The following is an 18,106-nucleotide window of genomic DNA, read 5'->3' as shown; positions in this document are numbered from 1 at the left end:
AGTAATGTTTTGCAGCTGTAATCTCAGTTGTTCGTTTCTTGGGCGGGTATATAGGCAAACATGTGTGCCTCTGTGGTCGTATGTTTTTGCAGACAGTATTGCTGCTGGAAATTGGGTTCATTGTGCTATTGGATCTATGCTGACCTACCTTATATTTTCCCATACAGTTCTTGCGTAAGCTTAAGTGTGAATAATTGAGCTTGGTGTCCATTTGAGCTTTTTTATTTCATATGGGGTGATAATGCTGATTTCCAGCTATGATTGGGCATGCTGTCTATTGCTTAAATTAAGCTGGATTCCTTTTTGTTGGTGATCACTTTCAAGGCAAGTTTTGATCTTAAAACGTGTTAACATTTGGTAGAGATGTATGCCAACCAAAGTGTAATCAAGGGTTGAATGTTCCTTGCCCGGATAGAAAGTGTATTCTGCTGATACCTCCCTGCTATTTCTTCTGTTTAGGATTCTCAGGCCCAGGTGATCCATAACTTCCCTTAAGGTCAGGCCCCAATTATCCTTTCTTGGAAGCGGAGGTTTTGAAAGGTTGTATTTGCCCAATTTGGTTTTAGATTTCCAGTGCTTGATCAGCTGGGATTCCTTTAACAGGTTCATGTTGAAATCCCATCAAGAGGATGTATTATGTGGGTGTATATGTTGTATATCCAATGATAAAGGCATTTAAGGTTTCAATTGCTGCTATTTTCTTTTTTGAGAATGGGTGAGTTTGTGTTTACTATTGGCAGTGGTTAACAATGTCTTGAAAGCACTTCGACAGCTACACAGCTTGTACGTTTGGATGTTCATCTTGAATATCTGCTATTTTTCTGTTAATATCAGCTGATATGTAGAGGGCTAGGCCACCAGCTGGGTAGACCAGTATGTCAGTTTTTACTGCCAACTTGATAGATTATATCTATGCCGAATGTGTGACGGAGTTAGTGCCCATCTTTCCTGCATTGCTACTAAATGGAAGCGGGTAGGTAATACAGAAATTATCAATCTTCAATTTTGGTCTGTATTTCCACTACATTCCATGATCACATTTTCAATTTTTCCTGTGACTGGGATAAGGGAACTATGTTCTCAGGTCAGTGGTTAGCACTCTGCTTAGAACTGCAGTGCAATACCCCCAGAAGCCTTGCCCAATCCAGTGGAACTACACTTAGTTTGCTCTTACCCTCCCAGTTGCTGCCACAGTTGCAGACAGCTTCAGCTGATGATGAAACTGAGTGCGTTCTTGCTCCTTTGAGCACTGATGTTGTAGGAGCCCCTTCCTCCATTGGCTTTGGACAGATTTCTAATAAGTGACATCTTCTACTGGCAGTAGTTCAACATTGCATCTTTAGTAACACAAATCATGCTTTAAATGCAGACTAAAGATACTGCACCTCACTAAAAATTCCAACAAATTGCAGCCCAGTGCACTGCTTTTCCAGTACCCACCCTCATTCAGTACCTTTGTCCAGTAGAAATAGATGAGAATTACAAATGAAAATATGCACCCGGAAATACTGTAGTCCATAAAGGTCACGTATATGTTTCAAAGTATGCTTTAATCTGTATTTACTTTATGTCCATACCAAATATTTTCTCATGCAAAGAACATTCAGACAACGTTTTTTGTTCCAACATAATTTTGAACTTCATCAGGGCTATAAGTAATACAAAAAAAGAAGAGTAATACAATACTTACTGGCTAATTGCGACAATACAACAGTATGTACAAATAAAAGAAGGGAAACAGAACAAGAGAATTGTCCACTACCATACATACATCAAAACATAATAGAACATAATTATATATCAACACAAATAAAACATGACAATACTTAGAAATTAATCTAATTTTAGAAAACTAGAATTGCAAAAGAGCAGACAGTTTACTCTTATGTTACTGAATGTTGTGCGTCTTCATGAAGTAAGGATTTTATTAAGAGCCCTATTGCAGTTGTCACATGAGGTTTTCATAATAGAAATTTCGTCTTCTTCATCCGTATAATCCTTCTGATATTTTATGTGCTATTTGCAGGATATTGTTGACTTATGTTGGTGTTTCATCATTCATTTATATAACATTTGTATAATCCTTCTAGGTATCATCCCTGGATGGATACCTCCCAAACCATTTTCTGATAGAACTAACTTGTTTCCCTGGATGGATCTCATGATCTCATCCATGAATATGAGAGGTGTTTCTTACATTAGACATTTTTCCAACACACTTGGAAGGATTTCACAAAGTACGTAAAAGGTCTTATACTTGGAGTATAAAGTGAACAAAGGTTTATGAGGTATGTTCCATTTAAACCTCATATGGGTACATGTAGTCGATATAATGTGGCTGAACCCTCTGTGGTTAAGAGTAAAAGGTAATGAAGGTACTCAAAACATGATGACTGGGGATTCAGTAACTCATAAACTATCCTAGAACTTTTGTACAAGACACATTATTAGTGTATTACTTTGCTTGAGTTACTGAGAACTAAGCACTGGATGATGGGAGTGCGCATATTATTTTCACATGTTTGAGTCTCCCTCTATACACATGTGATTCTACATGTTCATTGAACATGTACACAAGTTCATTACATCTTTATGATTTTAAAAAATTGTGTAATGTGATTTTTTTGTTCTTTTGTAATTCTTGTTTTCTAAATTTAGATTTATTTCAAAGTATTGTCATATTTTATTTGTGTTGATATATAATTGTTTTGTATTATTTTTTAATATATGTATGGTAGTAAAGGAATTGCTTGTTCTGTTTCCCTTCATGTATTTGAATAGCGTTTTATTGTCACAATGTGCCACCAAGAATTGTTTTACTCTTGTTTTTTGTATGTTACTTACAGACTGGTGAAGTTCAAAATCCTGTTCAAACAAAATGTGTTGGCTGGATCTTCTTTTAATGGGAATATTATTTCTAAGGACATAAAGTAAACAAAGACTTCAACATGTACTTTGAAACATATACGTAATCTTTCTGGACTACAGTATTTCCTAGAGGACCTTTTCATTTGTAATTCCAGCATTATTGGTGGCTTGTGTGAGTAAGCAATAAGAGTGGGAGGAAGTTACTTCATTCATTCAATCTATGACGCCCTCTATTTGACTTAAATGTTACATTTCATGACTCTCTTGAAATGTAGTAGCTTAAGACAATAGCTCATTCTCTCCCGGATGGGTACTGAAGTAATAAAATACCAGTTGGGAGAAAAGGTACACTAGAATAGATTTAGTCTATCTACTAAGCATTTCTTTTTCATTTGTATTTTCTGATTTACGCAGCCAACAGCCATTACGGTTTAGTAAATATTGGGGCCTTCAGAGTAGAATGTTAGGATAGAAGTAAAATAAACCAGAAGTGTATTTTTTATCCCTGCAAAATAATTGTGGTCCTCAACAAGATTATATGATAAACCTATATAAATCAAAGGGTGAGCATAAATACCTTTCCTTTTAGACATTTAACCTTGATAGAACTGTGAATACATAGAATATTAATGTATAGAATCCTTTTGTCTTTTTTTCCCCTTGTGGATAGAACAATCATTGGGACTTAAAAAGGAGATATATCCTTAACTTAGATTGCGATGTAGAGAGATTGATGAATCTCATCATGAAACTTTGAAACATCTAGACATCCAGTAATTAAGATTTGCTTATTCTGTCATGAATCCTATGGCAAGAAAAAATCCTAGTAGGTTATTCTTTGAGAATAGTTTAAGGGTACTATACCTACTCCCCACCTTCCATTGAATAAATTATATAATATTTTAGATAACCGGAGGTGTAACCAGACCCCAGGAGATAAATTGAATCAAATCAACAAGAAGATGTACATGTGAATATGGATATACTACAATTCTATCTTAGGTCTACTGTCCAGTATGAAGGTGCATGGAAGTATGTATAACATGGGATGGGTTATGGCCGTATCCTATTCCTGCCTATAGAAATTGAGACCCTTTTTTGCACAACATGGTCGATATTTGTATTGATAAATAGCTTGGTCACAACAATTCTGATGCCTTGTTTGTATGTCATTAGAATACTTCCTTTAATTGAATATTTACACATACATTGTTTCCTGTTTCATTTATATAGAGAGCTTCAACAATACTGCTTTTTTAACCCATGAGTCTGTCCTGAAGAAGGTGGTGTCTACGAATTCCAGCTCACTGAAGCGCCACGTCGATAACTTTTTTCTCTTTGAGTATTGTTTTTATATTGTGTATTTCTGTGATATTGAGAAACACATATTTTAATGATATATGTTCATAAATTGTGATGCAGCAACAGTAATGACTTGATACATAAGGAAATGTGTTACTATTTGTGTCATATAAGCTGAAGTCATATATATGTCAACGAGACTGTGGTATTTAAGTTTGTTTCTTCAATTTAAGGAATTGCATGTGTTTTGTAATGAAAGTGAAATTGCGTTTCTGAATTTTTTATGGTGTGCAAAATAAAAAAAAATCTTGTGAAATCTTTATTTTTAGTAAAGGAGGAAATCTTTTTTGTACTTTCAACAAGGTGTCTTGGTTAAATATGGGTTTATAAGAAAACAAGGGGGACCCAGTAGGTAGCTCAGGACCAAGGGTATATGCTATTTCAAGAAACAACGGTCCTGAGCACATTGACAAGTGTAAGCAAATGTAATATAGGACACAATGGTAACTATATAGTTCTCCTGTCCAGCCGGAACAGGGATTTATTTTGATAAAGGAATAAAGTTGAATACAAAAAAATATGAAAGTAAGGCACACTCCTGTACCGTACCTGTGAGGAAAACAGAGTAATAGAAAGGGTTCAAGAGTTAGAGATTACAGGCAAAGAGACAGAGCAACCTGGACACTTTTTATATCAGTGTAGGTAATGTTCTCCAGTGTACACTATACACAGTGATACATAGTAGTTTACATGTATGTCCATTTAAACAAGTCGTCAACGTTTCGATCCATTTCTCAAATAAAAAGGATCATCATCAGGACTAAAACATGAAATAATTTTGCCTGGTTAGATTAGTACGCCTGTTGAAGAAATTACAACAGGAAGGAAACATAAACATAAAGTTTTGCAAAAAAGTCAGCATTTCCACATTGTAGCATTTTTCGGAAATGCAGTGAGCCCACTGGTGTTTCGCCAAATGGTGAAGTCACATGAGGAATGAGTGTGATCGGCATTGTGAAGGTCGTGAATGACCATGCTGCGCAGTGAGTAGAGACCACGGTGGGACACCATATTGATGCCTGGCGTCTAATTCCTATAAAGTGACTAGCATCAAATGTGCTTAGCGAGTCGAAGTGAGCGGCTAAGGCGTTTGGATGGGGTTGAGGTAGTCTATCAAGCTCGGGAAGTCAGCTTCAGTCTTAGGGTGCCATTCAGGAGTTAGCGGGCAAGGCAGCTAGTGAGTGAGGGGTGGGTGATTCACACGCGTGAAAAGATTGCCAGATGGAGTGAGTGCACTACGATGACGGTATTGTGCTAACCAACGCGGGAGGGATCAAGCTTACCTCGGTTGCGAGGATATGAGTTTTGCGTGGCATACGCTGCTAGAAACTCGTAGTTTGAGGGTGGTATAGCCGGTTGCGCTAGAAGGGCAAGATTGCAGATTTAATTAAACTATGGAAGGTTGAGGAAATAACACAGAGCGCTAGTTGCGGCCGGGGTGCCTGTATCTTACCGAACAATAGCGCTCGTTTTTAACTTGGAGGCTTTGAAGATCGTGTAAGGTTACACGTCCTTTCTTGCGGTCTCGAAATAGATAAGATCCGCTGTGAAAGAGAGGGGTTTGGGTTAAGAAAAGTAGGCGGGAATAAGGAATGGGAAACCCGAGGGATCGCAAACTTACCGCGTTGCTGAACGATGTCAGTTACTGGCGGCGAGGGCGGCTGGATTCTGCCGGAGTGCTCCTACCTCTCTGTGTTCTAAGGGACCACGGCGCGGCCATATTAGAGCATCAGTGTCAGGTGATATTAGGTCATGTGCCCGTGTGGCTGGGAGGCAGTACTGCCATAGGCTTCAACTACGGCGGACATCTTGGAATGGTAAAGTGAGGAGATTGTGTGAATAAAAACCGGCGCTAGTGCAGAGCAGTGTTAAGTGAAAGTGAACCAAGTTTGTGACCTAATTAAAAACATGATGTTATTAGACATTCAGATTTCAGAGAGCAATAATGTTGTCTAAGAAGGCTATGGTTATTCAACCAATTGTACATTTAAAATTCATGAAGTCCTGTTCATTATTGAAATACAGTCTACAGTAATGTAGTCCAGTCCGTACAGTATCAAACTGAATGATTCTTTTTAGTTCTTCATGATTCATGAGCTGAGCTCGGTTGCCGCCTCTAGGTGGTAATTTGACAACCTTTAGTATTGTCCATTGGATGTCATCCTCAGTATGGTTCTTTTCTGTGTAATGTTCCACCAATTGTACGTTGGGGGTCCTGCATCTGATCCAATTTCTATGCTAGCAGATGCAGGTCTTTGCCTTTTGTGTAGTTTGTCCCACATACATTTTCGGGCACGTGCACAGTATTGCATAGATAACATTATTGGAATTACAATTAGAAAGAGATTTTAGTTCAACATTGACACCATTATGGGTGAAACTACGGGTCTCAATTGTATATCCACAGACATTGCAACCTCCACATTTGACATGTCCTAATAATGGGGGAAGATTCCAGTTAGATTCAATAGTAGATCTTGATGTAGGGGCAGGTAGTGCTGCTCTGACCAGATGGTCCTTAAGATTCTTGCTTTTGCGGAAGGCAAAGAGGGGTCTCTCTAAATTAATGGGGCCTGCATTAATTGTGGGCCAATGTTTAAGGATAGACTTGTTGATTTTATTTGACACAGGTGAAAAGGTAGTGACGCATGCTATCCTCTCTGATTTGTCTAAAGGTTGTCAAATTACCACCTAGAGGCAGCAACCGAGCTCAGCTCATGAATCGTGAAGAACTCAAAAGCATCATTCAGTTTGATACTATACGGACTGGCCTCAACAGAAGTAAGGACTGTACTACATTACTGTAGCCTGTATTTCAAAAATGAACAGGACTTCATGAATTTTAAATGTACAATTGGTTGAATAACCATAGCCTTCGTAGACAACATTATTGCTCTCTGAAATCTAAATGTCTAATAATATCATGTTTTTAAATAAGTCACAAACTTGGTTCACTTTCACTTAACACTGCTCTGCACTAGCGCCGGTTTTTATTCACACAATCTCCTCACTTCACCATTCCAAGATGTCCGCCGTAGTTGAAGCCTATGGCAGTACTGCCTCCCAGTCACATGGGCACATGACCTAGTATCACCTGACACTGACGCTCTAATATGGCCATGCCGTGGTCCCTTAGAACACAGAGCGGTAAGAGCACTCCGGCAGAATCCAGAAGCCCTCCCCGCCAGTAACTGACATCGTTCAGCAACGCAGTAAGTTTGCGATCCCTCAGGTTTCCCGTTCCTTATTCCCGCATACTTTTCTTAACCCAAACCCCTCTCTTTCACAGCAGATCTTATCTATTTCGAGACCGAAAGAAAGGACGTGTAACCTTACAATCTTCAAAGCCTTCAAGTTAAAAACGAGCGCCATTGTTCGGTAAGATACAGGCACCCCGGCCGCAACTAGCGCTCTGTGTTATTTCCTCAACCTTCCTGCCCCTACATCAAGATCTACTATTGTATCTAACTGGAATCTTCCCCCATTACTAGAACATGTCAAATGTGGAGGTTGCAATGTCTGTGGATATACAATTAAGACCCGTAGTTTCACCCATATTGGTGTCAATGTTGAACTAAAATCTCTGTCTAATTGTAATTCCAATAATGTTATCTATGCAATACTGTGCCCATGCCCGAAAATGTATGTGGGACAAACTACACAAAAAGCAAAGACCCACTTCAGCCAGCATAGAAGTCGGATCAGATGCAGAACCCCCAACGCACCATTGGCGGAACATTTCACAGAAAAGAACCATACTGAGGATGACATCCGATGGAAAATACTAAAGGTTGTCAAATTACCACCTAGAGGCGGCAACCTAGCTCAGCTCATGAATCGTGAAGAACTAAAAAGCATCATTCAGTTTGATACTATACGGACTGGCCTCAACAGAAGTGAGGACTGGACTTCATTACTGTAGCCTGTATTTCAAAAATGAACAGGACTTCATGAATTTTAAATGTACAATTGGTTGAATAACCATAGCCTTCGTAGACAACATTATTGCTCTCTGAAATCTAAATGTCTAATAATATCATGTTTTTAATTAAGTCACAAACTTGGTTCACTTTCACTTAACACTGCTCTGCACTACCGCCGGTTTGTATTCACACAATCTCCTCACTTCACCATTCCAAGATGTCCGCCGTAGTTGAAGCCTATGGCAGTACTGCCTCCCAGTCACATGGGCACATGACCTAGTATCACCTGAAACTGACGCTCTAATATGGGGGCACCGTGGTCCCTTAGAACACAGAGCGGTAAGAGCACTCCGGCAGAATCCAGCCGCCCTCGCCGCCAGTAACTGACATTGTTCAGCAACGCGGTAAGTTTGCGATCCCTCTGGTTTCCCGTTCCTTATTCCCGCCTACTTTTCTTAACCAAAACCCCTCTCTTTCACAGCGTATCTTATCTATTTCGAGACCGCAAGAAAGGACGTGTAACCTTACACGATCTTCAAAGCCTCCAAGTTAAAAACGAGCTCCATTGTTCAGTAAGATATAGGCACCCCGGCCGCAACTAGCACTCTGTGTTATTTCCTGAACCTTCCATAGTGTAATTAAATCTACAATCTTGCCCTTCTAGCTCAACCGGCTATACCACCCTCAAACTATGAATTTCAAGCAGTGTATGCCACGCAAAACTTGTATCCTCGCAACCGAGGTAAGCTTGAACCCTCCCGTGTCGGTTAGCACAATACCATTATCGTAGTGCACTCACTCCATCTGGCACTCCTTTCACACGTGTGAATCACCCACCCCTCACTCACTAGCTGCCTTGCCCGCTAACTCCTGAATGGCACCCTAAGACTGAAGCTGACTTCCCGAGCTTGGTCGACTACCTCCACCCCATCCAAACGCCGTAGCCGCTCACTTCGACTCGCTAAGCACATTTGATGCTAGTCACTTTATAGGAATTAGACGCCAGGCAACAATATGATGTCTCACCGTGGTCTCTACTCACTGCGCAGCATGGTCATTCACGACTTTCACAATGTTTATCGCACTCATTCCTCATGTGACTTCGTCATTTGGCGCAACACCAGTGGGTTCACTGCGCTTCCGAAAAATGCTAAAATGTGGAAATGCTGACTTTTCTGCATAACTTTATGCTTATGTTCCTTCCTGTTTTAATTTCTTCAACAGGCGTACTAATCTAACCAGGCAAGATAATTTCATATTTTAGTCCTGATGATGATCCTTTTTATTTGAGCAATGGATCGAAACGTCTTCGACTTGTTTAAGTAGACATACATGTAAACTACTATGTATCACTGTTAATAGTCTACGCTGGAGAACACTACCTACACTGATATAAAAAGTGTCCAGGTTGCTCTGTCTCTTTGCCTGTAAACTCTAACTCTTGAACCCTTTCTATTACTCTGTTTTCCTCACAAGTACGGTACAGGAGTGAGTCATATTTTCATATTTTTTTGTATTCAACTTTATTCCTTTATCAAAATAAATCCCTGTTCCAGCTGGACAGGAGAACTATATAGTTACCATTATGTCTAATATTACATTTGCTTACACTTGTCAATGTGCTCAGGACCGTTGTTTCTTGAAATTGGTTGAATATGGGGGCACACATGAGCGGGTGTGTATGTAAAAGGACAGCTTGAATAGACAGAATACAACAGGGAACATCTTACTGTTATTTGCCATTACCCAGTTCCCTTCTGTGTGTGAAGGGTCTCGCTCTCTTATTTGTTGTTTTCTTCTTCCATACCTGCTGTGCGATTTGATTATTTGTATTAAGGGTAGCTACTTCCATGTTATTCTGCGCTGGTCACCGAAATGCAACTGTTAAAATGTCAGTGGTAGTGAGGTGTTGTAGAGAAAGGTGATCCTGGGACATAAGTAACATGAAACCTTTATTAATTACATCATGCTGTTCCAAGGACTTGTATTTAACAGTAAAAATTAAATCCTATCTTCAAAGCAGACCGTATATCCAAAAGACACACAGTTGAATGACGAAATGCAGAACAAATCAAAACATTCCCCCCAGTGTAGAGATCTGGGTTAAATCCATCATTCTTTTGCTCACAATACCACCCCAGTTTAGACCTGACTATCAGTCTTGGCCCTGTGCCTCATGCGAACAGTCCAACCCGAACTGCCAAGCCAGGTCCTCCCCTGCCTGGAACCAGGCATCCTACGACCGGTTTCGGGGTTTCTCCCCTCATCAGCCAGGATAGCTTGAATCCAGTGCACAGTGATCCAACACAGAGAACTGCTGACTGATCATGCTTATCGATGTTAAAGCCAAATTGTATGCCTCTAATCAACTATTAGACCTTGAGGCTCGGGCTGCATGCAGCAACATTAATTCAATTACAGAAATAGGGTTCGGAGCTGGCATGAGCACAATGAGCAACCTCCTTGCCTTGAGTCTCCTTGTTAAAAAAGCTATTCGTAAGACCTCTAAATTATGCACCTGCTTTGTTGACCTAAAATCAGCCTTTGACATGATCCAGAGAGAGTCCTTGGGAAAATATGGACAGATAGGGGCACTACCGAAGCTACACACCGGCCTAAAGAAGGGTGTATGCTTGCCCCTTGCTTATTTAACATCGTCATGGCAGACCTAGATGAACAGTTATCTGAAGGACTAAGCAATTCTCCCAAACTAGCAAAGAGCCCACAGAGGTACCTACAATATGCAGACAACATTGTTCTATGTAGCCAGGCCCCAATAGGTCTTCAGCACCTGATAACCTAATTACTTCCATGCATAGAAGTGCTGGGTCAAGAATTGAACTATAAGAAAAACAAAGGTCATCAGTTTATCCGCAAATACCTATCACCTCAATATCAAATTCAAGTGGAAAACAGAAGGGAACAAACTAGAGATTATCAGATCCTACAAATACCCTAGGAGTGGGCCTAGACTCAAGACTAAAGTTTAAAGAGCACCTAGTTCAAAGTACGGCTCTGGCTATTAAATTGCGTTTTGCACTTAAAACACTACAAACAAAGCTGTGGTGCATCTCACACTCCCATCTGCAAGTAATGGCAGTTAAATGTCTCCCTACACATAGTTACGGTTTGGAACCTTTAAAGGGAACAGATGGAATTGGCGTTATTCCATCAATCCCTGGTAAGGATGAAAGTACATATCAAACTGTGTTGAAAATTGATATTAGCAAAACCAGATTCACTGGCTGCCTTGTACTGGACAGAAATGAAAAACCAGCACACAATCAAAAATTTCAGGCTAACGGTGCTTCAGCAAGCGTTAACCACCCTTAATCTGTCCAAATCGTGGGCCCTAAACATCAGTTTTACTGTATTTAAAAAAGTTGTTAATAATGCAGCCAAATTACTAGCCTGGACACTTGACGAAGCAGAGATGGCTAAAAAAACACAGATGGATGATTCTGCAAACCTGCGCAGATTGGAGTCCACAACCCTACCTCATAAGTCATAAGCCCTCATCAATACAACATGGTCTGCTTCTAATCCACCTGGGAGTCTTCCCATCAAAAGACCAAGTTCCAGCCTGGAAACAAAAATGAATGGTCCCTTACTGTAATTTATGCAGCAGTTACAAGGACACGGTTTAAACATTTTTTGCAGTGATCCTACTGTCAGCCAGTTGAGATGGAAGCTGCTACGACTATCCTTCCAGACCCTCCGGATAAGACCTGCCTCCCCCGTGATGATAGTCTTGAACAGTCAGTTGCTCCATCTCTTTCTTCAGGGCAATGAACTTCCTGCTACAATTAATAGACTGTTACAAGCACAGGAGGGGTGCAGTGCGGGAACCTTGAGTGGCAGCCCAGCACATGAAATGCAATCTCAAGCTCCTGCCATACCATTTCTTGCTTGAAAACAACTATACTGCATCCTAGTAATTATGGGTATTCCTTTGTAAACAAAAAGCACACTATCAATTGAAATTGTGCCTTATCTGTTTCAGAATCTTTTACTTTGTACTGGTCTGTCTTTTTTAATGATTCTAATAAAGAAAATGTACTTTGGGTGAAAATTAATTTATTCTGCAAGGTACAGGTGTTTTGTGCCTTCACTGCATTCTGGTCCTTACTCTCAGCTTGCAAGTGACTGGGATCATAATTCGATGGGAGTTTTATTGTGACCTGCAGGATGGCACAGTTGCTTTATTCTTTGAACTCCATGATGCCAAGGTCGGGGGGTACCTGATATGTTCTACTGCAAGCATAACACCTTTCTGCACTGATGGTATTTAGAGATATAGTAATCTTTGATCCAGACTTAATATCTGGAGTGTCGCCCATTTGGTGGTTTTAGGTGGTCGCATTTTCACACCTGTCTAATTGCTGCTGGTAGTCACTGGAACCTGTTTCCTTCTGAATAACCAAGGGTTCTCCTTGAATCTCGTGTATTCTTGGTGACTTCTTTTGGGCTCGAAGGACGAAGCACACCCACTTTTTATGATGTTACAGTTATTTTGCAAGGAGGACCTTGCTATTTTTGAATAACTCCAGCTTGCTCCTGTTGCTTTGGACTCCATTAGTGACTCAGGAGATGGCACTACTTATTTAGATGTTTAATATTACACTAGTTTCAGTCATGATAAGGAGATTGATCCCAAGAGACCAAAGTAAACGCTATTGTACCTCTTTCTACCAGACCCATTTCTGCAGCTAGGAGGTAGCTTTCAAGGTAGAGGCAAATGAAATGGTGGAAGAGGCCAGCCTGCCCAACAACCATCTAGAGTCATTTGTAGGTTAGTTAAGTGTATGCTCCATGGGCCAATTTGCATTTTCTGGCAGATCCTGTTTGCTTGTCACTTCATGGGATGGAGAGCTGAATGCTGTTACTTTTAGCAGCATGCATGCACCTCTGCTTACCCCCAGTGGTTTTTCAGCAACACCAGTGTTTTCCCCGACCTCATTCGACCCTACCTTGTGGGTTACGTTTGACACCACCAAGCACTTTTGAGTATCAAGGGAGAGTGGGGGAGATTGCCTCCACTCCCAAAAGAGGGCACCTGTCTCTCTCCCTCTAATTCTTCAGCTAATGTTTGGATTGCGCCCATGCAGTTCTTAATGGGATTGCAGAAGGGAGCAACTTCTCTGTTGACTGTGAGTCGAGAGCAATAAATTGTGTGCCTCTGAAAAGATAGTCATGTACAGTTCTTGTCAATCGCCGCACTCTACATATTAAACTAACACTGTGTGAATAGAATAAAACTGGCGGTGCCTTCATAGAGCACAGATCTTGGTTTTATTGGAGCATCGACTTTCTTTCCACTTTTTGGTGTTTTGTATGGCTTGGAGTTGAAGACTATTTGGATACTAATCGAATCTTGTGTGGCAACCCAATAAAGAACATGCAGTACTTTAGGCTAGGACCAAGTGTAGGGGAGCACATTACGGGGGGGCAAGCTACACCGTGGACCTCGCTGGGCCACTTCCACCCTCTGTCAGCTCGACTCCTGGAAAGATTGCTAAAGCTCTCAACCATGCTCCAAGGTACCTAGCTACACAAGGAGTAATGCTGCCTATCTCTGTCATCTCACTTATTGTGCCTCATTAGGATCTAATCTCCAGCCAATGGTGCCGGCACTATACCTCGCACTGCTTCTTCTTCCTTGGCATTGGCGCTGATGTGGGTCTTCAGATGGGCTGACTTACAACTATCCTGCGGGCCTGAAGGCGGTTGTCTATCCCGTGGGACAATAGGATTCTAGTTGCCCCCTAGAGAGGTCCCGAAGAGCCAAAATGATAGGGCAATGAGGCAGCCTTGATCATGAAGGCCCTCGTGGTCTCCATGTACTAGCAGTGCTTGCAGCGCCCACTCCTGTGGCAGCACATGCAGTAGCTTGAGCGGGTGGGATAGTGTTGCCACAACGTTTCCTGCACATCAGCAATCCATTCATATTCCTCTGATAAGCTTATTATGAAAAGTTTTTTAAAAAAACTCTCCTTACATACATCCATAAAGCACATTTGGGCCAGGCCTCTTCTATCTGTTCAAGTGCCATTCTTATTCTGCTTCTCCCCATGACAGCATACTGCATGGGGCATTTGTTTCACCCAATTCTGCAATTGGCAGTGAGTAACAGCATTTCTCCAGATCATATGTGCACATCCATCTGAAAACAAGGGCACTTCTTTGTCTGGACTTATGGCCAATCTATTAGGTTCGATGCTTTCATCTCATATGTCAGCTTTAATTTACTTCATTATTTTTTATGAGCGTCCTGCATCTCACACACACACACTCCTACCGGCTGCTCGCTTGCCCCATATTCCATTTGCTGCATCCTACTGCAAATGACTATTTCTAAACCAGCTGCCCATCTTGAAATGGTGTTGTCTATAGTATGTCATTGTTTTCTACTTCCAAGATGGTCAACATATTTAGAAGTGTTATGTCGGCCACTTTGGCTTAATATGGCTTTAGCATTTTCAGATTTTATTTTGCAAACTGTGTCATTGCTTTTTCTGTTCCAAGGTGGCTAACACATTGGTACTTAATAAGGCATCTATGTTGAATGTAAAACAGTTGTAAACAGTGTACAATACCTTTGAAAGATGACAGCCTCTTCTAATGTTTAATATTATATCAGCTTTTTCTCATCAAATTTAGGAGGTGGTATGTTTTCATTTTTCTATGTGCACTCTTTTTATTTATCGCACATGTGGGCATTTGTCAGTATGTTTTATTGTGGGTGGATTATTGGCTAAATGAAAGACTGACCCGTTGGGTGGATGAATCGATCTATCAGTCCAGGAATGAGTGACAGAGTGCATTCATGATGACTTAGGGGCTTATTAGGATGGCAGTTGGAATTATTCCGGCCACCACTTAGCGGAGATTGGGTTTGCACTGCACTGTGCCTGCCACTTGGTACGGTGGAAAGTAGCCCCCAGTGCACCCACACCGCCCCAACATGCAGAGGCCCGCAACGGGCCCCCAAACACAATCTCGGTCAGCCTTTCCATAGCAGAGAGAGCTCCACTGAAAAGCTGGCTTCTGCATGTATCCTAATCCGGACGTCAGAAAAAGCTAGGCACCAGCACCATTTTAGCGGTCTAGCTCTGCCCGCCAGGCCAGCGAGTGGATTGCTACCAGTGGAAAAGCGGCGGACATATTTTCACACCGCCGTGGTCGCCACTGCCATCATAATCTGACCGGCGGATTTCAAGGTTTCGATCGCATGCCAAGGACACTGCCAGCCCGGCAGTGGCGATCCGCCCGCCATCGTAATGTGTCAATGACAGAAGAGGAAGTTTCAGTTATAAGCCAGACTTATGTGCACTGCCAGTGCTTGTTTATTTTAAGCAGTTTACTTGTCACGCCAATTCTTAGGTGCATAAAATATAGAAAATAATTCACCAGCCTGTGGCTCAGCATCATTTAATGTACACAGTTCCCAGATTGGACAATAGTCTCAAAAAGAGAAATGTAGGCGCGGTTTAATCCAATACCAATATATATAGTGCAATATGTGATACAGTAGAACCAGAGTGTACCTTTGACAATGTTCTCGGAGCCAACATATATCATAAATATTAGTTTCTGACAAACATGATGGGCCTAGTAGTAAAATAGTTGCATAATCAAAAATCTAAATGCACACAAAATCTGACAAAATAAATGTTCTTTTCTTTTCAGGGAGTTCCCTCATTTGTGAGCGTTGCTTAAGAGTCAACGGTAGCAGTTGCTCTGGCAATTTTGACCAGTGCCGGGAAGGAGTGACTCATTGCGTTAGTGGTCTGCGGAATAAAACAGCAGGTACGTGTCCATGGATGCATGGATGAATTGAGTCTTCATTGCCGACCTAGGCTCATTTTATACATTGTGCCCAGGGTCACAAAAGGCATGTTCACACACTTCGAGCTCCCCCCGGGCACAATGGTACTACAGAAGGAGCCACAGACGCTTGAGTGGGCCCTTCTGTAAAACAGATAGCGCTGGTGCACAAGTTGCTCCAGTGCTATCATGAGAGGGCGTTTCCACATTTGCATGTTGGCGTGGATCCATCTAAATGAGGGAATCACTTTGCATCTGCGTCCCTGCCCTATTTCCAACATGGGCACAGACACAAACATGCCTTTAAGAGGTGTTCTGAAAGTGCGCCCAAAAAAGGTAGTGCACTTTCAGTGCGCTTCTTAACAGCAGCCCTCTCGAGGGAGAAAAAACGGGTCCTAATGACCTCCTCCGACGTTACCCAGCATACGGGTACAGTCACTGCACCTGACTGCAAGGGGATCTCTAATCTCCCTTAAAAGTGCAGGTGGGTTGCCACTTGCACTGTGAAACACGAAGCCACTTTAAAACAGCTGATCCGTATTTCAATGAATGTGAGTCCCTGGCGGCTGTTCTTGGGCAGAACATTCATTCAAATATTCTGGACTTTCCTCATTTGCTCAGGCACAGTTCAGCACAGCTTGTGATAAGTAAGACCATGCTAATTTTACAGAAAGCTTGTGTAATTTCCCATTATGTATGCTTCACAAAATGTTGGAGGAACGCCCTTGTGTAATTTATTATATTTTCTGATGTGGAAGCTGTTCAAGCATAAATAGTCTTGCGGGAGAAAGATTCTGGCAGAAAATGTGCCATAAGAGAAATTTCCAATATGAACCATTCCCCTTCTCTGAGACTTTTTGAAAATGAGGAATGCACCTGTGTTCAGTGTTCGCTCGAGATCACCCAAAGTGCATTTTGTGTACTTTACATGTACTTTTTCACAATTTTCTGACATTTCACATAATTTGGGGTTAACAATTATGGGATTTTGCGCTCCTTTGGTTTAGCATGTGTGGAAGGTAAAGTACTGGAACATTGGTGAGATAGTCAATCCAAACTTATGGATGGTCTGGTCCGATAACAGCAATTAAAGCAAAATGCATTTGAACTTGGTTTAAAGAGCATTGCTGGGATTATAGCCTGGAAATTAGGTTAAAGAGACCATTTACAAAATGCTGGAAGAAGTTGGTACACAGTGCAGATGGAGAACAGCTAAGGGTCTTGAATTTTCTAAAAATGTTTTAGGATTTATGGGGGAGAGAAGTGTGTGTTACCCACACACGACTAGCTCAATATTTGAATTTAATTTGTATGTCACTTCGTTTGTATTCCACATCAATCAGTTGTGCCCTCTTACACGTATTATAACATATTTTAACCTCTGGAACTTTTGCTGCTGTTAGAACTCAGAAAAGTAGTTTTTGATCTCAACAACACACATTGCACTGAGAGAAGCAAGTTCATAATGTACTGAAGGGCTAGAAAAAGGAATGAAAATATGCTAAAAATAGTCTAAAAATGGGCCAAGTTGCCACAATGTCATTCGGAGATAGAGTGCATGTGCTTGTGTAGGTGTTAGATATTAGGCTGCTTCTGTTCCCTTTTTTTTAACCGGAAAATGTTTTATTTTCACGTAGGGCCAAACGTCATATTAACTGCATACAAGGGTTGTGGTGAGCCTGCCAAAAAGGGCTCCTGTGGAAAAGACGTCGTGGTCACGACTGCTGATGTTTCCATGCTGGTCAGACGAAAGTGCTGTGAATCAGACAAATGTAACCACGAAAGATTTCAGGGTAAGGAACATGCCTGATCTGGTCATCCAACATGTGACCAGGTTTTTGAAAATGAAAAAGGTTTAAAAATGTTTAAAGAGAACCTCAGTTTGCAAAATGTGTACTTATAAATCCACCATAGTAGTGTTACCAACGCATACTTTTAGAATCCAGAAGGGAGTTCAATCTGCAGATTCATTATTGGATACATTTGCAGTTATTTGGCAAATCTTATTAGGACTGTCAAAGAAGAACTGCACATGCACCAATTAAAGGACAAGCAATCAGCTGAAAGCAGTTTGTACAGAATGCTGCTGACATATGCAGGGCTATTTGTAAGGAAACAATGGTCCA

At 41.2% G+C, this 18,106-nt stretch overlaps 1 protein-coding gene across 1 annotated transcript in view; it reads left to right on the top strand.

The window, feature by feature from the left end:
• The first annotated feature begins 7,870 nt into the window (after positions 1-7,870).
• LOC147701035 (protein RoBo-1-like) overlaps positions 7,871-18,106 on the top strand; it is a 106,952-nt gene continuing 96,716 nt past the window's right edge. The window contains exons 1-4 of the mRNA XM_086929295.1: positions 7,871-8,126; positions 8,818-8,895; positions 15,843-15,962; positions 17,618-17,773. Coding sequence (XP_086785421.1) covers positions 7,871-8,126; positions 8,818-8,895; positions 15,843-15,962; positions 17,618-17,773 — 610 coding nt within the window. The remainder of the gene's footprint in view (positions 8,127-8,817; positions 8,896-15,842; positions 15,963-17,617; positions 17,774-18,106) is intronic.

Source organism: Lissotriton vulgaris, chromosome 7, assembly GCF_964263255.1.
Source record: "Lissotriton vulgaris chromosome 7, aLisVul1.2, whole genome shotgun sequence".
Taxonomy (NCBI): Eukaryota; Metazoa; Chordata; class Amphibia; order Caudata; family Salamandridae; genus Lissotriton; species Lissotriton vulgaris.
This window is presented reverse-complemented; position numbering and strand designations above follow the sequence as displayed.